The 26,601-nt window shown below is 40.7% G+C and overlaps 1 protein-coding gene across 9 annotated transcripts in view; it reads left to right on the top strand.

Annotated features, from left to right (window-relative positions):
- Nucleotides 1-26,601, top strand: part of fcho2 (FCH domain only 2) — a 53,667-nt gene that overhangs the window by 4,754 nt on the left and 22,312 nt on the right. For all 9 annotated transcript variants that reach the window (XM_023960651.1, XM_023960652.1, XM_023960653.1 and 6 more), the window contains exons 2-10: nt 8,848-8,939; nt 11,778-11,852; nt 11,933-12,074; nt 14,610-14,762; nt 14,935-15,039; nt 16,477-16,575; nt 19,318-19,414; nt 24,853-24,897; nt 26,463-26,532. In XM_023960651.1, coding sequence (XP_023816419.1) covers nt 8,848-8,939; nt 11,778-11,852; nt 11,933-12,074; nt 14,610-14,762; nt 14,935-15,039; nt 16,477-16,575; nt 19,318-19,414; nt 24,853-24,897; nt 26,463-26,532 — 878 coding nt within the window. The remainder of the gene's footprint in view (nt 1-8,847; nt 8,940-11,777; nt 11,853-11,932; nt 12,075-14,609; nt 14,763-14,934; nt 15,040-16,476; nt 16,576-19,317; nt 19,415-24,852; nt 24,898-26,462; nt 26,533-26,601) is intronic.

Genomic DNA, 26,601 nt, shown 5'->3' on the forward strand with positions numbered 1-26,601 from the left:
GTCAGAAAGTGAAGAAGCAGTGCAGGAATCTCTGCTATTAGAGCATAGAACACATAAAGGATACTGGCGGAGAGCAACCGCAGTTCATAAATTGTTAGGAAAAGTCTGCACACTCTCTGCTTTACCTGGAAATTTCCCCTACAATGATGAGGAAACATGTCTGCTGAGACTTGAAGCTCATGCATTATGTCTTTTCTGTCCTTTTTTCTGGTCAAATGTTAGATCACAAACACATTTGTTGCTTTATACGCTTCCGTTTTCATGTGAAGTTGTGTTGTCAAACTCATGCTGGGGAATTTGTCATTGCCTGTTGGGCATTGAACCCTTCATCCCCATCGCCCTGGATCTTTCAGCTTCTTAACCCTTGTGTTATCTTAGATGACCCCACCCTTACACTGACGTGTTCTCCCTACCATGACAAAGGTGGAAAGATTTCATGTAATCCATGGACACCAGTGAAGATCACAAATCATTGAAGAAAAAAGGTTCAGAGCACTGTCTAGTGGGTCTAGATGACCCAACTCCCAACGTTAAAGTGCTTAGGATAGCACAAGGGTTAAAGAACAGCCATCCTCGATGGGAGACGTTAAAGTGCACTGCTGTGCTTTCGTCTGTCCTTCAAACTTCACATTCTGTGTTTATTTTGATGACACTGTTGAGTGCAAATACACAATAGGGTTCCAAAAGCTTTGCGGTTTGTTGTGCAGACACTGTTCCGTTACGAGCAGTTCGCATAGTCATTTTACTCAAATGGCTGCTTGTGTGTCACTGAAATCTATTGACTATTGACTTTGGAGAATCGTGAGCTTAGCTCCTTTTCTGTAAAAGCAGATGTAATTCCCTCCCCTCCAAAAGGAGATGATTTATTCCTTCCTTTTGTTATTTGTGGATGACTACAGCTCATAATTAGGAGTAGTTTTGTGGGCTTACATCCTCAAATAATGGAAAGTATCCTTCGTTTCATTTCAGTTGCCCAAAGGAATTGTTTTATGTGCTTTAAGTGACTGCATTTAAGCAGATTTCACATAGGGTCTTAAAGACCCACTCCCACGAAAATGGTGTTTTTAACATTTCCTTGTGGCATTTTTCCTCAAAATTGTATTTCTGAATATTTCTTTATTCAAATCGTGGTGAATCAGGAGCAGTCAAAAAGTACACGTTGAAAAATTATAATAATAATAAAAATAATGATAATACATTTTATTTAAAAGCGCCTTTCAGAACACCCAAGGACACTGTACAGATTCAAAAGAAAAGACAATAAAATCACATGTTAAAAACAATAAATAAGTTAATATCATTAATAGAATTAGATAGCAGGAGATGAAAAATTGTGATCAGTTAAAGCAGATTTAAACAGATACGTTTTCAGTCTGGATTTAAAAATTGAAAATGACTCAATGTTACGGAGGGCTGGGGGGAGAGAGTTCCAGAGTCGGGGAGCCGAGCGGCTGAAGGCACGGCTTGCCGTGGTGACCATACGGGCCGGAGGGACGGAAAGCTGAAGGGAAGAAGAAGACCGGAGAGAGCGAGAGGGATTAATAATATGGAGGAGATTAGAAATCTAAGAGGGAGCCATGTTATGGAGGGCTTTGAACGTGTAGAGAAGAAGTTTGAATTGAATCCTGAAAGCTACCTTAGCAGTTTAGCTGCTGGAGAACGGGAGTGACGTGATGGAAGGAAGGAGTTCTGGTGATGATGCGGGCAGCTGAATTCTGGACCAACTGAAGTCTATTAAGAGTTTTCTTGGGAAGACCAGAGAGAAGTGCATCGCAGTATTTGATACGAGATGTGACCAGACTATGAACTGAAATGGAGGCGGAGTGGACGTGAAATGAGCTTAGATGTGACGCAGAAATACTTTTGGTCGGCCAGAAGCTGCTTGGTCTGCTCCATTCTCATGCATCCCTGTGCAGACGACGAAATCAATGTGCGTCTTTGTTTTCCTCGTCTGAGAACGTTAGGTTGGGAATGCGAGTGGCTGTAAACACATTTTCTAGAGACCTTTTGGAAAATGAAATGTCAAATACCTTTTTCTGTATCATTTGAATTAAGCGACAGAATGAGCGGTGTTGAAGAAGAAGAAGAGAAAGCGGTTTGGCAGACGGGATACTTTTTCATTGTAATTTTGAGTCAACAAACGCAGCTTCATTTTGAAAATGAAAAAGCATTTCTGGCATTGACTTTTATTTATAATTATGCTACAGAAATGCTTTCATAGAGAAGACCATTGGGAACACTTTTGAAATGATCAAAGCCACGATTTGTTTGGATTCTCTTTGATTTGTTTAAAGTTGAATATTTTGTTTTTTATAGGAAAACTTTACTTTGTCATAAAAATACTTTTTACACACTGATTGAAGTCATTTAAAGTACTTTTTCATAAAAACTTATAAAAACTCATTTGTGTTCCCTGTTCCAATGAATTATCAGCTTGGTATTCAAATCTTGGTGAATCAGGAGCAGTCAAAAAGTACACGTTGAAAAATTATAATAATAATAAAAATAATACATTTTATTTAATAGCGCCTTTCAGAACACCCAAGGACACTGTACAGATTCAAAAGAAAAGACAATAAAATCACATATCAAAAACAATAAATAAGTTAAAATCATTAATAGAATCAGATAGCAGAAGATGAAAAATTGAAGATGAAAAAACAAATGGTTTGTTTGATATCTTCTAAATGTTCTTATCTGCTGTGGCTCCTTTTTTGGCTGCTCCAGAGTTCAAACGTGTTCAGAGAATTTGTGGCTCATAGATCTTTCTCTGAAGCCGAGCTCCTGTTTGTTTAACAACTTTAGAGTTTAGGTGAGAGTTCTCTGAACCCCGTGTGGCTCTGAGTCTGCGGTTACGTATCTCAATGGTGGTTTTGCTCTGATAAAAAAGCAGCTTTGGGGCTTGGGAGTTTCTTCCTTGCGCACACAAACAAGGCTTCCCCCCCTCCCCAATCGGCCCAAAGATCTCCAGTTGATGTGAGCCGTCTGCTTCCACCACTTTTGTTTTCTCTGGCCCCGGAGCGCAGGGGGCCGTGCGGCGTTCGTGCCGATCAGTTGAATTTCAGCCGACACTGCCAGGTTTCACACTGACTCTCAGGCAGCGCTCACTCACAGAACATTAGACGGCTGAGGTACCTCATTGTTGGTACCTGTTTGTCTGAAGTCGTCTCACCTGCAGGGCCATTGTTTGGTAACCTCTGTTTTTTCGTTCACCGGAGTACACTGAATTCCACAATGTCAAAACGGCCTTGGCATGGCATCGCTTCCGTGTTTTTCTACACTGCAGTGTCAATTTGTTATTGTCGTCTATATTTGGTCAAAAATAATATTTCTTTTTCACTGCAGTTGTGCGTTCTGCACCGATATTCTTTTCTCAGAATGTCCTCCAGCTTTGTTTAAAGAAAAGCAAAGTGAAAAACGCCCTGGGACTGCTTCCTTTATTTGTTTTCTGTCTTTTATTCATTGATATCACAGTCCTCATATGTTGCACAGAACGGTCCGTCTTCCTGTTTCTGTTCTGCTCTGTTTGGGTGGATTCTCACCGTCGGTTGTCACTTCCTCCGTCTAGGCCAGTCGTTGGCGTTCAGTCCCTCATTTTAGGCAAAACCTGTGGCTTATCCTGCATCTCATGCGTGCATCTTAGTTTGCCTATAGATCTTGTTTTTTTGGCAGCTGGACTCATGTAGTGAACCATAATAGTTCTGTCACTGAAGCAGGACGCTGAGGTGAAGGCAGACCGCACAGCTGAAACATGTCCGTTTTTTATGCTGGGTTTCCTTGATCCAGGTTCAACATTTACACTTTTTTTTTTGTTTTTGTGGACGTTTGGAAGAAAGAATCTATAGTAGCTACTGTTTTGGAAAGCAAATCACTTATAACAGATGCATTAAATGACCTAGAATGATGTTTATTTCTTGTGAATTAGAGTCTGCAGACACTGAGAATGGCTTTACAACCGTTGCACCTTCAAATGACCTTGTTTTGGCACCGTTTCCGGAGAGGATCTCCTATGTTTGTGTGTGCGCGTAATACTTGATTTGTAACTCACACGGTACATTTTGTGAATAACTGTGTTCTTGCAATTGTGTATTCACACGAACACTCGAATATCAAAAACTTACCAATACAACTTGAAATCGCAGCAAATGAATACTAACAACTAATTTAAATCGGATTCTACGCAAACAAATATCTCTAAAATGTGCACCAATCCCCTGATAGACACAGACAAAACCCCATTTACGTGCAGGTCAGAGTTACAAGTCCACATGGAGTTTGGAGACTTCTGCAGATTTGTGCACACATGGTGCGTTGAAATTCGGGTACAATGCTGGGTTATCGGAATTTTTTAGCACCCTTTCCCTCTATTTCCTTCTATAGGTGTTGCTGAGCTGACAAATACGGAAAAAAAGGGTCATCTCGGCACTCAAAGTTTCCTTTTAAACCTAAAAAAGATCAGAAATATATGCTTATCTGAGACGTAGAAATGTTATGACTTTTCTACAGAAGTCATTTCTCAGGGTTGACTGCCTCTCAGTCTGCCGGTGTTCTGATTTTTTCCCACAAACCAGTCCACCACCTAGCGGTTGTTTCTGTTATCCATGTTGTAGCATTTCTTCTTTCTGGTAGACTATTTTCTCTCCATAATCTTCTGAACTCCTCATGTCAGGAGATCTCAGATTTTTGATCAGGTGTTTTCAGAAGTCTTTCTGCCTGTCCTCCTGCACTCGTTTTTGTCCTCTTGAGAGAATCATAGATGCAAAACATCAACATAAGCTACTGAAAAAGCAGTTTTGGAGTACACTTTGTCTTCCAAAACTCTGTAAAGCTACGCACTCACCGCCCTTGGCAACACGCGCTCAAACGACACCTTTCAAAGAAGAATCTATTCTGGCTTCTGCGTTCCAATCTTTCACATTCTAGCTTAGCTATGCACATTGTTAAGACCGTGTTTTCATTTTTTGGCTGTTTTGTACATAGAGCACAGCTGTTGAACAAACATTGAAGCTTAAACCAAGTCAAACTCTGACCAATCAAGGACTGTTTTGGTTGTGACGTATCCGCCGTCCCTTTTTATTCGCCGAAGTGCCAACCGTTTGAAAATTGATCGTGTAGGATAGTGTAGGAAACAGTAGAAAAAGAAGAAGAAGAAGTCCCTCCCTGCTTGTCCAGTGTGAAGACCATATGTCAAACGCGCAAATGCACTCAAGAACGCACTTAAGAACACACTAAAAGCTGGCATGTGATGTGCATTCACACGCCTTAACGATGAAAAATAATCTCTTTAAATGTAAATTTAAACAAGCTTATTAGACTATTTATTTCATATCCAAACAGTCTGAAACGTTAACTAAACTGTACTTTTTTGGAATGACTTTTAATATTTAGTAGTTTTTGGCATCCTATTTTCTTTTATGAATTCTTATCTGTATTTTATGTGTTTATGGTCTGTTGTAATTTTATGCTGTTGTTTTTTTTTTTTTTTACATTTTTGTTTCCTTGATTTTTAAACTTCTTTCCATTTATCTTAAATTGCTTTGGCTCCCACATGGCGTTTTAAAGTCCTGTAGGAAAGAAGTTTCATTTATTTAAACGTACAGAGTTATTCATGATGGTTCTGTTTTCCATGATTTCGAAGCTTTTAAGAATGAGTGTGCGATGGTTGGACTGTTCCTCCTCAGATTGCAGAGGCTCATGGAAGACAATGAGGAAGTAAAAGGCTTCTTCCCCTGTTTTGTATGCTGTAACGGCATAACACAGTTAGGGCATCTCATAATAAAAAAGTGAGGGCGGTTCTAACAGACGTCTGTGTCGTCTGCTAGAGAGCAGCAGGGTATATGGGTGGAGTGCAGGATGGTGGCAGTCTTCTTGGACCCTTACTCTGGAGGCGCACTGGGAGCTTGGGAGGTGCTAGAAGTAGGGCAGTGATCTTTCCCGCTGACCTGAAGACTCTCTTCACCTCCTTCTTGTGAGCAGCAGTATCTTAGAGTCTTGCAGTTGAAGGATGTCAGCAGTATCTGTTGAAGATGGTCCTTCTGGAGCAGCTTCAGGAAGTGCAAGCTCCGCCCCCCTCACCAGGCGTGTGAAATTCTCTGGTTTTGTCTGAATTCCCTCACTACTTACTCACTAACCTCTGAGAGACCGTATAGTGCAGGACTGGCCAGTGGATTTGAACAAAACTCAGACACATGCTCACAGTTTTTTTTTTCAACGTCACCCATTTGCTGACGTTAGAACCTAATAAATATGAACATTTAACGAAGACAATATTTGAATCCCCTGTGCTTTGCATCCTGGGTGGAGGGCGCCCGCCCAGAAAGGTAGCCAGTTGGGTAGCTGACTGTTGGGGTGCGTGGAACTCATGATGACCTCTTCTTTGTGGACTCACCGGTGATGTGGTCATCCAACCACGGCTAAGTGAAGTTACCCATGGGCGGGTCTGGCTAGCCCGTTTATTAGCCGCGCCACAAACAAGATAAATAGTCTGATAAGAATTTCCAGCCAAGACAGGCCCTCTGGCTTATCAAATTGGTTCACACCAGAGTTAGGGGCAGGACCTTTCTCAAGCTTTTCTCTCCTGTGCATTTGGAGTTGAATCCCATGGTGTCTTGACAAATCTACCTCCCCAGCGGTTGACAGACCCTGGGGCTCAGCAGCGGTCTTAAAGGCATCTGAAAGTACAAACACTGAAGGGGAGAGGAGCTTGGACCTGCCGTTGCCTAATGGGTTGCTAGAATCTCGGATTCTAAAGGCCCGTAAACACCGGGACGAATATTCGCCAGGCGTTATTCGCCAGCGTTTTTCGCCACGTTTTTTGTGTTCACACCCAGGCGATTTTCGCTGACGATGAGCCGAGCGAACATGCAAGTTCATTCCCTGACATTAGATGGCGCTTAATGTAAACAGAAATACTCCTGTACACAAGGTGGCGCTGCGCAACTTTACGCTTCTTAAAGTCGCTTTTCACTCAGAAGAAGAGAGCAAGTATTTACGCGCTTGTCAGAATAATACAAAGAAAACATGAATATTTCAAGCACCAGTTGCTCCAACTGGTGCTTGGTTCTGGGATATTTTAGAATGTCCGTCATTATTTTTTCCCGGCAGTGTAGACGCTACTCGGCGTCTATCTTCTTCGCTGGTATGTGTGCTCAGCAAGGCAGTTTTGTGTTTGAGCGCCCCCAAGTGGTGTTTTACTGTAACTTCAGAAGCTCCAGACACGTGTGCAAAAGCGCCATTCTCATTGGTCGAATAGATTTCGACGCGAGGCGTCAAAAAAAAAAAAACGAACCCGAGGCGTTTTTTTTTTTGACGCTTTGACGCGTGGTGTTTTTTCGCGTCGGTGTGCACACTCTCATTGGTGCCCTTTGTTTAGTGACGAGGCGTTAAAATTCGTCCCGGTGTGAACGGGCCTTAACACGTTCATCAATGACACAGACAACCTTGTAACTGTAACAGAGACTTCTGGGATATCCTGGTTGTTGATTCGGACACCCTGACAAAACGGCAAATGCCCTATATAGTGAGGGAATTCAGACACAGGCTGTGGCTGGGAAAGCTCCTGTATGGTAAAGGTGCTTGTAGGTGTGGAGTTTCTTTTAACCAGTCCCTCACAACTGAAAGTAAAGAACGCAGTTTCTCAATCATGATGCTTCAAATCAAATTAAAATCAAATTAAATTAAATTAATAAGAGCTCTTTTCTTTCCAAATTAGGGAATTTCTAAGCATTGTACATAAAAACACAGAGGGATTTTGGATGATCGTCTTGGAAAACAGGGAGCATTGAAAAGAGTTGTATGCAGGATCGTACCGAAGGCTCTTCTGTTGACCGTTTTGCTCTGTAAGCAGACTGCTGTAGGTCAGAGGTGGGTGGAAGGAAGTCCTTAACATGCCGGCCTACAAGGTCTGTGGTGGTGGAGGCTTCTTTTTCCCGGCTGGAGGCGTGAATGGGGGTGACAAAGAAAAATAAGATCTAGTGGCAGAACCTGAAATTCTTTATTTGAATCCCTTCACAAAATTCATTTAACTACCTTATTTATTTATGTATTTTATAGCTTTTGTACATTTTTACCCTCTCTATCTGTTATTCTGTACAGTGCCTTCTCAAACTACTAGCTAGAGCGTTTCCCTCCATTTAATGTTCATCTTTTAATTGTCTTTTGTGTTTTAGGATTTCTTTATCGTTTATAAAAAAGTGATTGATTGGGGAAAAAAAAGTGAAACTAAACCAAATTGTCTCAAGGATTACTGTGTGCCACCATGCAAATGAGTAAAAAGCTTTGTCAGTGTAGGGTTAAATTCACTTACAAGTGTAACTAGAATTTTGTTTACCATCCCTCTCCAATGAAAAAAAAGTTTTTTGGGTGTTTTTAACATGTTTCGGGTGGGCCATAAGCTCTGAGAACGGGGGAGGGGAAGTGGAGGTGGGGTTGCTCAGCGCCTATGGTCCTGCCCACAACTCAGAGGCGAATTTCTAATGAACCTCTGCTGCTCTGCAGAAACTATGTCCTACAAAATTGTTATTTTTGGGATTTTGACAAAAAACGGCATAATCATTATTAAAAGACGACTTTAAAAATAGATCAAAAGACCATCAGAGTGGGACTTTAAGGTGACAGAGGCATCATTTTTAGCCAAAATACAGATATGGTTAATAATTCAACTTATTCAGAATATTTTTCTAGCTTTTTAAATAATAGCTGTTTAAATAGATGCAGATTCATCAGGCTGAAAACCTACAGATGAAGATACTGAAGAGGCTAGCTTAAAAAAAGCATTTTATTTGTTCCACTTTGTGACGTTTTCCGTGCATTAATGATTTTGCTGCCTTGTTCTGTCTCTACCTGCAGGGGGAAAAGAATAATGGCTTCGATGTGCTCTATCACAACATGAAGCATGGCCAGATTTCCACCAAGGAGCTGACAGACTTCATCAGAGAAAGGTAAGAAAAAAGCGGCATCGCCCTGAGAACAACGCGACACGCAAAAAATTCTGAGTAACCGGCTTCACAGCGTCTGCAGTGTTCTGTCAAATCAATACTGTGATTCATCTTGTCCAACAGTCAACAGCTGCAGATGCAGTTGCAGGTATTGCGTTTGTGAAAACCCACAATTCTTTGCTGAAAGCGGCTTTGTAAATCTTTGTTTGGGGGCACGTTTGGAGCAGTTAAACATTTTTTTTCTGCGAAACACGTCAAGATTTATATTTAATTTTCAGTGTCTTCCTGCCAAGTGCCAGCAAAAAAAGGATCGTCCGCTGCGATCATCTTTTGATTTATTGTGAAAGTGTTCCCAGTGGTCTTTTAATTATGATTATGTTGTATTCAGCCAAAATCCAAAACCCTGTGTCATTTTCTAGGACATAGTTTCTGTAGAGCGGCTGAAGTTTGTGAGAAATTTACCCCGTCCCCCCTTCTAGTCACTCTCTCCCGCTGGCTTAAAGCCACTTACAACCCCAACCGAACTTTACCGGTGCAGCAAAAATGGCGAGCAGCAACAGAGCCATCCAGCCGTACAGTTTTGAGTCAAATGCCAGCTCGGATGAGGAAAACGAAGTCGCACACTGATCTAGAAACGTAACCTTTTCAAACACCCAGAAATGCAATTTTGAGCTGAATTGTCTTTAAATACGTCCTCTATCATCAGAAAAGTGCCACAAGAATATGTTCAAAAGACCATTTTAATCTGAGTGAGTGGGTTTTTAAAAGGAAGAAAATGATGTCATGATATTCATTAGAGAATAAAAAAACGGCATGAAAGTATGGTGAAAAAGTGTAAAAATATAACAGCCAATCAAATTTCCTACAGGCAGAAAGTACGAGAAAAACTCAACTCTTAGTGGTCTTTGTAGCAAGTTCAGCCGCGCAGCGCTGCAAGTTAGGACAGTTGGTAATAATCCTGAGTGTGACGAGGAAGTAATTGATCACTTTTGTCTTTATTTGACCTGTAACGTCATCTGTGTAATACGGAAAGTTGCTTATCAGCTGCTGGCTTTACTTCTCTCCAAACCAAGTATTTTTATTTTTTTACCTAAAATAAAACAAAAAAACCTGCGTTTAAACAGGAAATACAGCGATGGTAGTAAGATTGTGGAACCTGTTTGTCAAATATGCTTCATTGTTAATCCAGCTTTGGGCTCCACACTAACGCTGTCTGCGGCACCACGATAACACCATAATGATAGCTGCTTTGTAAATCATTCCCAGCTCTGAGGAGATTATAGCTGCTGCATGGGAAGCGTTTGGAGCATAAAAAGATGATCTGCCGAAGTTCAGCAGAACACTTCCCTCTCCCAGAACAATACATTTAGTCTGTCTGTAAAATACTGATCTCTATCTTAGGTGGACACCATCTTTTTTCTTCCTTTAATTAACAAGCATTTCTAATACTCCCAAATACTCACAGGTTACATTAGAAAAGTATTTCTGCAATACAAGTACTGATATCATTTACATTACAATCATCCTTATACAGCTTTTTTTAAAATTAAAAGTAGATATTTTTATTAAATACGAGACACTTACTTATATAATTAAACAGACTTTCAACCACAATTTTTTTTATTATATTCATTATATATTTCAAAAGGTTTTTTGTAACATTTTTACCCTCCAAAGTTTAAGACTTTGAGTTTATTTTCCCTTGAAATACTTTTTGCTAATTTTACGACAAATTCTTAAATGAAAGCTCTTGCATATATTAAGCTGTTTTGTAGCTGTTATATCAGCTAATAAGTATTTCATGGAATAATTTGCACAAACACCAACAAATGTTTTCTGGTATTCTCCCCAAAATAACCCTGTGGCTCCCCCTGGCGGCGAGAAGCGCTCACTGCAGGGGTGATAATTCATCAATCTATACTTAAATGTTGTGCTACTCATTTAAATCAATACTTTCAGGTATATATTTTTTCTTTTTACATCACAGAAATGATGCATATCATTTTTATTGGTGATTAAATGTCACTGAGTTTCTGCGATAAGGACTGCAGGTCCAGTTTTTATTCATGTAGATTGAAGATGTTTGGATCACTAAAGTCTTCCTGCACTCACTTCCATTTTTCTGATGGTTTTAGTGATTTTTATAATATATAAATTAAGGTTTCTGTCTGTGAAATAACATGGCATGTTACATAACATTTTAACATTTTAACATTTTATGTTTGTCAAAACTTACAGACAGGACGACACGTCCTTCCAACAAAACACATGTCAGGACGTGTCGTCCTGTCTGTAAGTTTTGACAAACATAAAATCAATGCAGTTTTCTATTGCTTTTGTAGAAAATATATATCAAAAAGAGTAGCTTAATCATTCCTGAGTGGAACCGCCTTTGCATCTCATCCTCGGGTGTGAAGCTGTAACCTGTTTGACATTTTAAGCTGCGTTGCTGTCGGTGCCTTTGTTTGTTTGAATGATGTGTCTGTGTGAGATCATAGTCTGACCTCGTTCCTGCGATGCGGGCCGGCGTGGATGTTTTGCCCGTAACCCTGCTGCAGCAGCTTTCCTCCTGTCGCTTTGACTCGGAGCAAAGGAATGAGGCAAATTGGAGGAAGCGGCAGATTTCAAACACGCGCTTTCCTCCCGTTTCATCTCGAACATCGAACAACTCGCACACTCGACCGCAGAGATTCGCCCACACACAAAGCATGTGCTAAAAACTATGATGCAAGTTCAGTCTTTTACTGTGTTCAAACACGGTTGCTTCTGGAGCGCGCTGCACAAAACATGCTTTAAAAAAAAAATAATAATATCCGCATTATTTATTTTTTTCCCCTTTAGGAGTACCATTGAAGAAGCCTATGCCAGGTCCATGACCAAACTTGTCAAAACAGCTGGAAACTTTTCTCAACTTGGGTGAGTTGAAACCTTCTCCATGTTTTCGCAAAGAAAGCGCCGTTTTGTCAGTGTCAACATCACATGTTGTTCCGCTGCAGCACATTCGCTCCGGTGTGGGATGTTTTCAAGAGCTCAACCGAGAAACAGGCCGTCTGTCACATGGACTTGGCAAGGAAACTGCAGGAACTCATTAAAGAAGTCCAGAAGTACATAGAAGAGCAGGCCAAAGCACACAAGAAGGTGAGGAGCTGCAGCAACAACAAGTCTTTCATGATTATGTTGTTCAATACAATAACTAAAGAGGACTTTTTAAAGGACTTTTTTTCTCCCTGTAAACCACACTGGAAGAACATTGACTGAAGTTTTCATTAAAAGGTAAAGATTAACAAATGATTTAAGGACAGCAGTGGACTTTAGACCTTGTCTTTTATTAAAATCACCCACCTGCAGGCCTCCATGTAGCTTTTACCAGATGAAAAGCCACAATGCAGGTTATATTTGGTATGATTTATCCAGCACATCAATGGCTGCAGTTATATATATATTTTTAAATTCATTTCAACTTCCACTTTTTAGATGTTTATGTTGTTGAATTGCCCAAAAATAAATCGTTTTTAAAAGTCTTTCTATGATGTTATACGGGATGTTTGACATCAAAATAGATGTAATTTGAGAATTGACTGTATTTGCATACCTTAGTGGCAAATTTCAAACATTTTACGGTAAAGTTTTCTTTATTTGATGTTCTTTAAGACCCACTCCAATGAACATTATGTTTTTTTTCATCATTTTTCTGATGATGAAGGATTTAAAGAAAATTTAGCTTAAAATTGCATTTCTTTATTCAAATTGGTTTGGACTCAGGAAAAGACACAAAAAAAGCAGTTTAAAAAAAGATTGTATCCGTGGCGTGAAAATTGACCGTGGGCGGACCACAAGCTCCCTGCTCCGCTCCATTCTGATGCAAACACTTGCAGATGAGTAGATCCACGTACGTCTGTGTTTTCCTCGTCTGAGCTGGAATCTGGATCAGACCTCAGCTATCCAAGCGTGCAGAACTACTGGATGACAGCAAGTAGGGGCGGACTTACTCCGTGCCAACAGTCCCATCCAAAACTTGGAGGCAAATTTCTGATGAGCTCCTTCCGCTCTGCAGAAACTATGTCCAAATCCGAATTGCTTGATTGCTTCTACTACTTCTACTTTGACACATGGGTGGAATCTAACCTGCATTCTCCCAATCTGGGGTCGCCTGCTCTAACTCTGCACCACGGCCACAATCTATACTTAAAAAATATATATATATTTTTTATATGCCACAGTTTGACTTCCCTTCTGGATAAAATTTAAATGCAAATTCAGTGAAATAGAATGAATAATTGCTTTTATCCTTACAGTAAATGTTAATAATACACATTTTCTTTGATGTATTGCTTAGTTTTCCTTTTTTTCTGGGGGTGGGGGGGTGGGGGGGGGGCTTGGTTCTGCCCACACCCCCTTTTGTATTTTAGACCATAAAAATGGAGATAGGCCAAGAATAATGCATTCACTTTATATAAGAGCTGGACTGAGTGACCCCTCCCCGCTGTCATTCCAAACAGGAAGTACCGCCGGCTCCAAAAAGTCAAAATTCTTCTACAGAGAAATAAGCAGCTATTTTTCATTGTCATTCTTTTGGTCAGATAACCTTTCTTGCTCGGTTACTTTAAAAAAAAAAAAAAGTTCTTGATAATCCTCATTTTCTTTGCGTGAAATATTTTCAGTAGGGAAGTTGTTCAAGTTATAAACTGACCAATCAGAAGTAGGTTGTCTTATGTCCAACTTTGAAGCGTTTGATTGACAGTCTTCACGCAACTCGCTTTCAGTGGTAGGGGTGTGGAATGATTTGGACCAATAGTTCTATTATGGCGGCGTCCATATGGCAAAAAAGTGAATTGACTTCTTCTTGTTGCTAATGGAAGTAAGACGTTTTCTCTGGATGATGTCACACTCACTCAGTCCAGGTCTCATATACAGTCAATGGGATAATGCTGTGCCACAGAATGCAGCAAAGTGTTATTATCCGTTTGGGTTCAGGTGATGAATCTCTGGCTCTTTCCTGTCTTCTGGGCAGATTTCGGTCGGCCTGCTGGAACAAGGAATTCAGTGTTTAAGCTGGAAACTGCCAAAGCTAATCACAAACTTTGATGTACTGTTGGTGATTAAGATTTCTAAATAATTTCAGATTTCACAACGTCTTCCTTCTGCTTCCTCCGAGGATGTTTACATCATACTATAACTGTGACATAACTAAGGGGAGCTAAGATGATGCCTCTTGGTAAAACAAATGATCAACTGAGCGTTCTGTGTGGTCACTGTAATTATAAGCCATTACCCGTTGTTTATACATTTCCCTTTATGTCCTTTAAGGCTTGAAATTGATATGAAGGGCTGTGAACACGCAACCAGGGCTGCATGCTCTGATCAAATGCAGAATTGTATACATTTTTTAATAGCTGTTATATAGCTTTAATTGCTTCCCGCTGTGCCATAGCAGAGGTCTGTGTCCCATGCGTGAGAGAGAAACAGAAAAGCTGAGATGGTATTTTTCTGGGGCCAAAAGGAGCTTTCTGTGGGCGACGAACTGATCTGTTGTTTTTCAAAAGTCACATCATAAAACGGGTGTTACACGATGCAGAACAACAGCAGCTGGTTAAGACGCCTGCAAAGTTTTTTTTTTTTTTTTTTTTTTTTTTGGCCCTATGAAATGAGTTAACGGAAGCGTCGTGCTTTCAGACGAAAGAAGAGGTGGCCCCGACCCTGGAAGCCGTCCAGAACATCCAGACCATCTCTCAGAGCCTTCAAAAGTCCAAGGAGATCTACAACGCCAAAACGGTGGAGCAGGAGCGCCTCCGCAAAGAGGGGGCCACCCAAAGAGACGTGGACAAGGTGGGAGGTCACACTCCACTGTGGGGTACATGATGTCTCACAGTAACCCGGAAAGGTTTTCTGCTCTCACACGTTCATTCCACCCGCCGGGGTTCGAGTTGATCTAAAACCTGGAAAGTCGATATATGCTCTACACAAACATGCTGCAGTCATTTTATCTGTTTGTTTACAGGCTGGAGTGAAAGCCAAAAAAGCCACAGAGTCCTACAAGTCCTACGTGGAGAAATATGCCACAGCCAAGTCTGAGTTTGAGCAGAAGATGGCTGAAACTGCGCAGGTATTAAAACCAGATGCGGTCCTCTCCCTGTACCGTCTCACTGCCCCCTGCAAAGGGGGACCAGGATGTATCACCTTTTTATTAAAACGTTTTAATAAACGGTTTAGTGTGCAAGATGAGCTTAAAAACACAGCAAAAAAACGGTAATCGTTATATGGCTTTCAAAATGGATATTAACAAAAGCGTTTACATTTCTTTGACTACCATACCTTTCCAACCCATAACGGGATCAACGGGAATCAGCTTATTCTGTCACGGAGAACATCTGCTTTGCATCTGTATGCAGCACTTTATATTAGTAATGTGTCGCATATCGGTAAAAAGTGTTGCTTATCGGCACAAAGCAGCTTTTCTCTGCGAATCAACTGCTTCACGTTGATTGCATAAGGAGTTAGAGTATGTCAAACGGCATAGTGTTACGACTCCTGAGGACTTCTGGGTTTCTGGGTACTGTCTTATTGTTGTCTTGGTCGTGTATGGATTCCTCATTAGAAGTGGCCACTTAAACTCCCGTTTTTGGGCTTCTACCTACGTTCAAAACTCTCGCGTTCACACGTAGCTTCCCAAGTTTCCACGATTAGTTTCGGGCTCTACATGCAAACCGCGCATCCATTGAATCTGTATTAAAAGTTAAACGTGGTCGAACTTTGATCAACCAAGGACTCTGATTTGAGACTGACAAATGGATGGCGTCCCTTCTGATTCAGGGAAGTACCAACCGTTTGAGAATTGATCGTGGAGGAGAAATTAATAAATGCGGTTTGTTCTCGGCCGGAATTATATGACACCAAGTCTTTCATGTATCGGAATAGAGCTGTGAAAGCAAAAGCCTGGAGCGAGATTTGCATCGCTTCAACATTTCGCACCAAACGTCTTCCTACTGTAGGTGGCGTGGACATGTGCTAGTAAACTGCAGAAAAAGAAAAAGAAGCCCCTCCCTGCTTGTCCAGTGTGAACATCATGGACATGTGTGACTCCTGCCGGCCTATGCCCCGTTTTGTGCCCGGATTGTGTATTTTTTTCTCTAACCCTATTAATCCTGATTGGATCCATCTAAAGGGATTGATGTGATAAACTCCAAATTGAAGTCAGATCTCTAGAATTTGGCATTTATCCCGTCCTGCCACCAGAGAAAGCAGCATCACAGCTCTGCTTCCCCATGGTCGGGGCTCGTCTTCTGTGTATACGTGTGCATGTATTGTAAACACTGACATATGTGCTCTATGACATCACTGGGGGCTTCCACATGTGTGTCCAGCATTGTTCAAAAGAAAGCAATTTTTTTCCCCCTCCTGCTTGTCTTATTTTTCTGTCTGCTTAATGAGACAGACACCATGATGCAGATCAGTTGGCATGCAGTCGGGCGCATTTTAAGCGACTGATTTGTAGCCTCGCCTCGCCACAGTTAACCGCCAGCATCATCAATCTGCCTTGCAGAAATTCCAAGACATCGAAGAAAACCACATTCTGCAGTTGAAGGAGATCATCCACTCGTACTCGGAATATGTGGAGGAAACACATGTGCAGATCGGAGAGGTAGGCCTGTTCACGTGACGACACGCACAGACACTCCTGAAATGAAAGAAATCCGGTACTGCAAAACAAATAGAAGCCAATCAAACTTGCATTAGTGCTTAAACAAATGCAGGCTGTCTTGCAATATTTATACTGGAAAGAGGCGGTGTTGAGGACTCACAGATCTGATTCAGAACCAGATTGATCAGAATGAAATGTTGGCTTAGGAAACCGTACTTACTTTAGGTCGCCTCAGATGACAACTTTGTGCTCCGGGAGTTACTGTAGTTCTTTCTTTAGCCTGTAGAGGGCGACAAAGCTTCACACATTTGTGCTGCTCACGCCTGTCAAGGAGAAGAATGAGGAGGTCCTGCTAAACTCTCCACACCACAGTGAAATGCTGTTTGTCATGGAGACTGAGAATTAGTGATAAACAAGATGTCACAAAGTTTCCGGAGCCAGAAACTGAGCCAGACTCTGCTTGCCAGCTTGAATGGGCTCAAAGATGAATTACAGAGCCAGAAACGCAAAGAGTCACAGCGTTGTGGACATTTTGTCAAAGTTTTCAACACTATAAGGTATTTTCTGTGTAAATGAGAAATATTTTATTATTTATGCTACCCTTTTCAATTTAGTTCCTTTCAAACAACATTCAGCCTAAGGTATGAAGAACAAATGTTATATTTTAGGGTTTGTGTTTTTGGCAATGAGCTGAACAGTGTTTACCATCTTCTTATAAATAATATTGAAATCCTGTTTTCCAAATGATCTTTTACTTATTTTTGTATTGTAAGCAAGCAAACAACACATAAAATGTGATAAAAAGATTTTTTTAAAACTTGAACTCATTTTTATTTAGCCAAAAATATATTTTTGTTCATTTTAGGTTATTTTTCGGTTATCTTTCTTAGAACCAGGTGATCAGCAATTGTTCATATTTTTTTACATTTGACCTAAATCTGCTTATGAAAGTTTAGTTCAGGTCTAAATTAGGTTTTAGTTTTTCTGACAGATAATGTTTCGTAATGGAACTCGTGCCAAACTCGCTGATTTTTGAGCAAAGGAAAGCATTTGTGTATGAAATAACTTTAAAGGTCCATTTGAGAAATAAAACCGAAGTTGTCACGCAGTAAACACTTTAGCTGTGCGGTTATTTTTAGTCAGATTTGAGGAAGGATGGGCTCGGCGTAAGGAGCCGAATACCTTCTGGACGGTGAGTTAAGTGCTTTTCGGAGCCGAGGGAAGTGAAGACACTTGTCTGTTGTGTGTCTGTGTGTGCGATGGTGGTGGGGTGTTTGACAGTATGCGTGCCGTGTTTGTTTTTGTGGGGGCAGATGCATGTTATGGAGCATGTGGGGTTTGTTTTGTGTTTATGTGTGATATGAGAGGAGCGGGCAGGTTGATGACATTAGCAGCCTTCGTGGTGGCAGAAGCACCTGACAGATTGCGTGTGCTCCTCTGGGAGTATTTCCTCCCCCCGCCCTGCCCACTGACCAGTCCCTGACCACCCTTCCCTCCCCCAGCATCCTCCCCTTGCTAGGACGGAGCTAATGCACCTCTCCTCTGTAGCCCGCGGGGGTGTTGGGGGTGTTTATTGGAGCCAGTGCAGTATCACGCACATCTGAATGGCTTGTCTGTGAGACAGTCAGCAACTGCCTGCGTCTTGTTGCCCAATCGCAGTTTCCCCATTCCCCTCGCTGAACGCACGCCCTAACGTGCATCACAAAAACAAACAAGCAAACAAACGCTATCCTTCCTTTGTCGATGGTCAAAAGACGTCTCTGCCAGAGACAACCAGGCGGCAGTGGACTGAGAGCAACATCCATTATATATCCACATGGAAAGAAACTTTATTTATAATAAGATTAAAACCTACAAAAAAAGTCTGCTGTGTTGAGAATAATAACAACAACCACACTCAACACATAGTGAAAAAATAGGGAAGAAATTCCTTAATGCAACTTCCTGATTGAAGCACATTTATAAAAGAAGCTGAGAAATCAGCTAACAACTTTGATTAAAACAAAAAACAAGAAGAAAAAGATTTTTTCTTTTGCCCAAAAGACATCTCTGCCAGACTGAGACCAAAATCTGTTGTATCTCCACATGGAAAAGAAAAAAACTTCCGTATTTTTCGGATTAAAGAAAAAAAATCATAAATGAATCGTACTTTTGGGATCAATTTATTGAACAAAATAAGAACGGACATTTTGTCTTGAAAGGCAGAAAAATGATAACAGAATAGATAACTATGATAGACTGAAAATCTGCATCTTAAATCTTGTAAATAGGAAAAAAAATTACAAAAAGAAATTCAGTTGTGTTGCAAGCTCCTAAAACCACATCACTTCCCGTCAACAATGTTCTCACCGATTTAGGATTTCCTTGAACATGTTTTGTCTTTAAAAAATAGGGAAGAACCTCCAAGTGTTAAACTTCCTGATTGAAGCCTGTTTGTAAACATAGCTGCTAAGCCAGCTAATACCCTTCATGTTAAAACGGCTAACTTTACAACATGATTAAACACAAATGATAGAAACTTTAAAAAGGAGAAATTGAATCAATTAAAGATGAACTCTAACATTAAAAACAGAAAACAGCTGTTTCTGCCTGAAGGAGTCACTTAATCTCTTTCAGGTCGAAGAGTTTCCTCTCTACATGAACCAGTTTCTGCACATAAAGACATAAAGACTGTAGCTTGCAGTCATTTCCTTCTAATTTAAGGAACAGGAATTCATTTATTTTTTATTTCAAACTTTATAGGTGCACAAAGAATTCGTGAGGAATATCGAGAACACGTCAGTGGAGAGCCTCATACAGAAACTGTCTGAAAGCAAAGGAACGGGGAAGGAGAGGCCAGGTAAGACACTTCTATGTTTGTATAAAATATACATTTATCTTAGAAGGACATTATTATGTCCTGTCTGGGGAAGAAAATCCCTTGGACATGGAGGAGGAGCAAGATGCATTCTCCCACATTGAACAACACCGTGTGAAAAATGTAAAAAAAACTGTAAGATTGGGGTTTGAGTTGTGCAATCCGAATTGCCCTCAGACAGGCTTTGAATACAGAAAAAGGAATGAAAATCATCAATTTTTAATGTTTCTTTTTTTGAGATGCAGTAAACTAAAGCAAGTGTTTTTCAACCAGAGATGGTCAGGTGAGAAATTGCCCTCATTCACTGATCTCCAGGATTTCAGCTCTGTGTTCATCCAAACAGGCCCTGAAAGTAGTTAGAAATATGAAAGATCAAAAAATACTTTTTCTTTGGGTTTATTTGATTCTATTAAAGACATTTTGATAATAATTAAGGTATACCGCGATTTAGCCATAGCGTCAGCTGTTTTTGGAAAAGTCCCGCCCCTTCAACTGTCTCCACCAATCATTCTTGGAGGCTTAATCACACGTGATCAGTCTGATCAGTCAGAAGTGGTTAGAGTCTTCACTTCCTTGTTCTGATTCTGCTCATAAAGTCGCTTAGTTCCAACAAAAATAGCAGCTAAAGCTCGGCTTTAGCGGTGTAGCTTTCCACAGAATCCGGTGTCAGACCGTGGAACAAGTGAACAAAACCATGAAGCTCAGAGACACGAGTCATTCTGCCTTTGCACTACAGCTCCCATGATGCATTGGGTTAAAGTGACAGCGTCTCATCTCAGCGCACAATGAATCTTCTTTTGACGTCTTGAAACCACAACAAACACACATCAAACAGTTTTTAAATCTTCTAACTTAACTTTTATTACATCTTTTAGAAAAAAACAGCTGCAACTTCCAGCTTTTTGTGGCACAATTATCACAAAGATGTATGAGATTGCGAAGGGACTGTAGATCAATACAGACTACGAGTTTCTCCTTTTTTTTAATTTTTGGATGCTGGTGTGCCAAGGTATATCAATGTTAAAGTGTGCCGTGGCTCCAAAAAGGTTGAAAAACACTGGACTAAAGTGAGACTTGAGTTCAGTCGGTCGGGCCCTAATTAATTAAAATAAGTAATGATAAACAAACACCCAAACAAAAAAAATATAAAGAAAAAAAATATATCATGACATCATAATTACTCTTACTGTGGAGCTAGACATAATTGCATGTATGCATACAGTGCATAACTGTTTGAATCCATTCATTAAGTTTGTCCATTGAGAGTTTGATGGGTTCTTGAAGGGAAGAAGCTAATTTAACTTTTTTTTCATGCATATTTACCACGGTTCTTAACTTCTTTACAAACTTCTGAAATCAAAATATTTCGATCTGAACATCGGGATTAAAGGATTGAAACTGCAGGAAGACCAGATAAGAAAAATCGAGCCATGTTTTTATGACTCATCGCCCAAGAGGAAAGGGTGGGAAACCTGCCTTTGGACTCAAATCCTTTAACTGCTAATCCACATTCTACGCTGTAAAATTGCCCTGCGATGCTTCATTCTGCTTCTTAAAAGGGGAGGGGCCAATGGGAGTAAAAGACGGCCATCACAGGCAATCAAAGTAATCTTGGCTAAAGGTAGGCCAGCTTGGCATTCCAGTTAGCATGTGACACTCCGGGGGGTTTTGCAGCGCTCAGACTAAGCGGGTAAAACCACCTGTTTTGAGGAGGTCAGAGCTCAACAATGACTCCGGTGTAAACGCAGTAATCGTGGAAAAACTCCCCAGACTTCCCGTGATTAGATCTTCATTTTTCTGCAGCTCTGAGTCCTCACTTTGGTGTTGTCAGTCGTTTAACTTGGTGTGTGGAAATCTGCCCTCAGCAGTCCCTGCTCATGTACGACATGCCGTAAGGTCACCGCCACAAAGGCCTCACCTCCGCTGTGTTTGTGTGTACACAGACGGTCACCCCCACGTCCAAACTCTGCGCCCAGCCACCGGTGGCCCTCATTTGTTTGGACAGCAGAATTAATTGAGGTGGTGGTGGGGGGACGGTCCAAAAATTCCTCTCGTATCAAGCTGTTCATTAGGGGTCGAGCAGCAGCTCCGGCCCCGTCAGGAAAATAAGCCGCCGCTCCGCTGATGAAACATCTGAACGGATGCCCGGTGCGGGCCCTTCAGAGACGCAGACGAAAGAGGTTGAATAAACTTTCTATTGCGGATACAATCCCAAAGTGACACGCTGCGAGGCGGAGGGAGCGGGGGGTTCAACGATATCCAGCTGAGCTGTCAACTGGCTGCTGGCCAGACACGCAACCCCCCCTCCCCCCCTCCCATCCCTGTGCCATGTGAAGCATATGCAATGTGAAAACAAAAAAAAAAAACAACGTTTTCCACTCATGCGTGACTGCATGTTTCCCTCACAGAACGCTGGGAGAGTAGAAACATCTTCCTCTGCATCAACACAGTCATGTCTGTTTGAAAACACTTCCTAATGTCTGCCCACACAACAACCGTCTGTGCCGGATGAACTTCCATTCCGTCAAGGACCATTTTAGCTTTTGCAATTCTTTTTCCGTCTGCACGTTAGAGCAAACATTTCAGCGCCGCCACACACTCAAAAACCCATCAAACTTTTTCCACACCTAGAAACCCGGCGAAAATGAATTTTGGGCGTCATGACCGACCCCTTTCCTCCAAAAACGGTGACATCATAGCAGATGAAATTATCGTCAAAATGAATGGGGCCAAAATCTCCTATATGGGGCACAAAGAAAATTTCAAACTCCACTAATGGAAACCCAAACACTTGTGTCTGAGATATCCGAAGGAAGTTTTAAAATTATTATGGGATGGCCAGGGGACCTACAGCTTGGCTGCCTTTTTGCGGCAAAATGTGAAATTTGGCGATTTTCGCGTTTTCCCTCAATATGGAAAAAGAAAACTTGTGTTCGAGCGATCTTCAAACTATTTCACACACGCGCCACCAGTTTAAATCTACAACCACAACTGAAGTTTTTTTTACCCTTGGCCCTGAGAAAGAGGCTGGCATCTCGAATGTTTTTAAGCGCTCACGTTGGGTACCAGCTAAAGCTTCAAACTCCAAGCGTTTTCAATCTATCGCTTCCTGGGAAACGACTTGGGAAATAATGTTGGAATTAGAAGTTTGTAGTTCCATTTCACATATTTTTAAATGGCATATTGTGTAAAGGTAATAAATGAATCCCTGGCTCAAGCTGAACGAATCAATAGGATAAACCATATGACTATATTAGGAATGTGGGCGTAGTTAACAAAAACCTCCATTGCTAAGGAAATCCAAAACTTTACTTTTGCCGATTTTTCCAAAAATGCTATTGATCTTCTCGTCACCCCCAGGTGACAAAAAAATAAAATGGTTGCTATGGAGATAATACCTACAGGAAAGCCGCCATTTTGTAAAAAAAATGTTTACTTTAATAGTAAGGGGCGTGCAGCAGGCAGTGAGGGTGGATCAAGCTTGTAGCTTTATTTTTTATGTCCTTTTTTTTTGGTAGATGTGTTAAGGACATGTTTCCACTTGCGATCGCAGGATGCAGGAGACAAAAAGTCCCCAGAAATTTGTGTAGTTTTTCCTGTTGGACCTTACCAGAGACCAGTGCAAAAATAAAAAGTAATAGCAAGAGATTAAAAAAAAACTTTTTTTAACCAGCTTTTGTACGTCACCTGGGAAGCTTTTTAATGTCGGTTTAAAAGGCGCGGTTTTGTCAGCCGTTCGTGCCGCTGCTGCATGATGCTGCACCGTAGAGTAGATGGCTCATTGATGTACTTTATCCACTTCACTTGCTGTAATGCATGCTTCTCGTGACTCACTCATTCAGCACGCCAAACAATGCATCAATTCCGCTTGCGACTGGCATCCTCTGGAGAAACGTCGCACTGCCGCTGCATACATTCTGAGTTCAGATATCATTTGCTTTGTTGTTTTTAGGTCAAGCCACGTTATCTGGAATGTCGCCAGAGGGTCCAGCCTCATCTACCTCTTTCCTTCTACTCGTTTTGATCTTCAGCTTTTTTTGTGTGTGTGTGTGTGTGAAATTAGCTCTTAATCATCTTCAGATTTTAGGATTTGCCTGATGGACAGGAGTCCAAATTGCACGTCTCGCCTACGGTTTTCTTCCAGGCTTTTTGCTTAGTTATGCATAAGTAAACGTTTCTGAAGTGTAGCACCCCGAGTGTTTATGAACATAATCGCTGAGCATTAAAGACCCACTCTGATGAAAACTGTGTTTTCTGTGTTTCTAACATGCTCTTGTGGCATTTTTCTCATGGTGCAGGTATACATAGATGAAGAAAAATTAGGCTGAAAATTTGGTTTTCATAGTATATCTTTATTGAAATTGTTGTGAATCAGGAGCAGACGGAAAAAATACAATTTAAAAAGAGCGTATTTGTTACATAGAAAATATGGTGGGCGGGCCACGAGGTCCCTGCTCTGCTCCATTCTGATGCATCCACTTACAGACACATGGATCCATGTTCCTTTTTTGTTTTTTTTGTTTTTTTTTCCCATTTGCGCTGGAATTTGGCTGAAAACTGTACGGCTGAATAACTCCAATATGGCTCACCAATTTGTTGCACCAGTAATGTTAGGTAGGGGGTGTGAGGGGCTCAAGGCCTCTCAAGTACAGTAAGGTAAAGGAGGGCGGGGTTTCCCTTAGCCAACCATCCCACCCACAGCTCAAAGGCAAATTTCTAATGGACTTCTGTAGCTCTGCAGAAACTATGTTCTGGAAAACGACAGTTTTTATTTTTTGTATTTCACCAAAAAAAACAAAAACGGCATAAATATAATTAAAAGACCACTGCTTTAAATTAATAAAAGCTCTAGTAATCCCAAAGTAATCCTTTGGGATTACTAAAGCTTCTGTTAACCTAACCTTCCACCAGAGGCAAGGTGGGGTTGAGTGTCTTGCCCAAGGACACTTCGACATATGAGCGGGCAAGGCGGGAATCGAACCTGCAATCTTCCGATCAGAGGTCGATCTGTGATAAATAAGTGTGGTGTTTTCACAGCTGATGATTAGCTGTTTTTCTGTCAACTTGTGTTTGTTGACTTTGTTGCTGCTCTGTAAAGATTGAATTTCCAGATGGGATGGGGGTGTTGTGTTGAGCCCCTCTGTGAGGCACACTTCAGGGTGTTATGTAGTGCTTTGTGGAAACAGAAGTCAGCAGACATACTTTAAAGTGTTATTGACCCTTCCTGCCCTCTGGGACCAGCCCGGCCCTGCAGACATTCCCATTCTGCTGAACACACCACTCCGCCGGTTCCCTGGTCATGTGTGTGTTTGAATCTGTATTGGGTGTGTGCTGCACTTTCAGACCACTAACTGGGATATTGATCGTTTGTGTGCCACATGTTCCTCAATTTTTTATTTAAAAAACAATCTTTGTTGCAGGGCCCGTCGAGTTTGAAGAGTGCAATGCAGCCATCGCAACAGAAGGTGAGACTTTCAACAGGATGAACCAATCCCATTGGTTGTTTACAATGAAGTAAGAATGATGCCGATTCCCCACTAGTATAACTTTCATTCAAAATTTCACATTAAGGTTTTCAAAAACCTTGTTCTTTTTATTTTTTGTCTGAAACAAACATAACAGTGATGACACATAATTTTGACACCCCTTGGAAAATCCAAAATCCTTGGAATATTGTAAATAGTTTTTCTAAATGCATTGTTCACCTTGTTTTGACCTTTTCATTTCCTGGTTTTTAGTTTTGTAAATTTTCACTTTGTCTGTACACTTTTACACTGTCTTATAAAGGCAAACAAACACTTTTGCTCTTCATTTTTTGTAATTTGTTTTGTATCAAAAAAAAAATAATCAAACTTTTTATTGTTAAACTGTTGTGTAAAAATATAGTGAATATTTGTAAAAAAAAAAAAAAATTAATAAAAGGAACTAGGGTTGTACTAAAACATGCATGCATTGTCACAAAAAATGACTAAAGATAAGTTATTAGAGCAATTTGTAAAGAAGTGACCAACTCTATAAAAGCTTCCAGACTACTAAGCGTAGTCACCCTGTAGACACGAAAGCTGTAGTTTCATTTATTTTAAATTTGTGTGGTGGTTGTATTCTATCTTCAGCCACCAGGTGGTGCTCCAAGACATTTGCCAAATCTTTATAAGAAAAAAAGGAGGGAAAACCATCCTTTGGGTTATGGATTGAGACTTTTAAAAAAGAAAGTAACTGAAGGGGTTTATAGAGAAATAAACGGGTGTTACTCAGTCATGGTATCTGTCTGAATTGCTTTAATACCTTTTTTAAAAAAAACAAAAATATTTTTCATGATATTTTTTCTGTACTGCCAATTATTCAAGTTTTAAACTGACCAATCAAATTTCTCAATAGTAAGTGGTGTCTGCTAGCCCCCACGTCCAACGTTCAAATTATTGAATTGCCCGCTTTCAAACGGTAGGGGTGTGGACTTCCAACAAGCTCACTTCCAATTTCAGAGTATTGTTGCCACAGAAATGTTGACTCAGACCGACTGAGACACATTGTCTGGCTCCAACGAAGCGGTGTTCAAATCACAAAAAAGCATTGTCTGAATTGACTTTATTTTGTTGGGACCAGAACTAGACTGTTCTCCATGAGTGTCGTCACACCCCCATTTTCGGGGAAGCTATCAGTGATGTCACACTCAAACTAGCTTCATCAACCTCAGTAAAACCAAAAGTTTACATGTCCATACGTTGTAGTTGATCAGCTTTACATGGTTACATAGACCGCTTAAAAAAAGAGAAAAACATAAATACGGAAAGTGCAAAGTGAAATATGAAAAAAACAACAACTTTCTGATCAGTTATGGAATGTCCATCCATCCATTCTCTTGACCCACTGTATCCCTGTCAGGGTCACAGTTGGTTTGGAATATCTTGTATTTTTTTGGGTTTTTTTTGCCTGGCTACATCACAAGACACCAGTATTATTTTTTTATTAAGAGTTGATATAATAAAAAGAAAAAAGTATTTTACACAGATTTTTATTTTTATTTTTTTAGGTGCCAAACCAAGAAAAAGAATTCCATTTGGAATCCCAGGCCGAAGGAAAGACAAGGACACAGATTCTATGTAAGTCAGAACTTTCGCCTGGTTTAAAAATATGAAAAAAAATGAGTTTTTCTTTATAACTTTGTTAAC

The sequence above is a fragment of the Oryzias latipes genome, chromosome 12 (assembly GCF_002234675.1).
Source record: "Oryzias latipes chromosome 12, ASM223467v1".
In the NCBI taxonomy this organism is placed as follows: Eukaryota; Metazoa; Chordata; class Actinopteri; order Beloniformes; family Adrianichthyidae; genus Oryzias; species Oryzias latipes.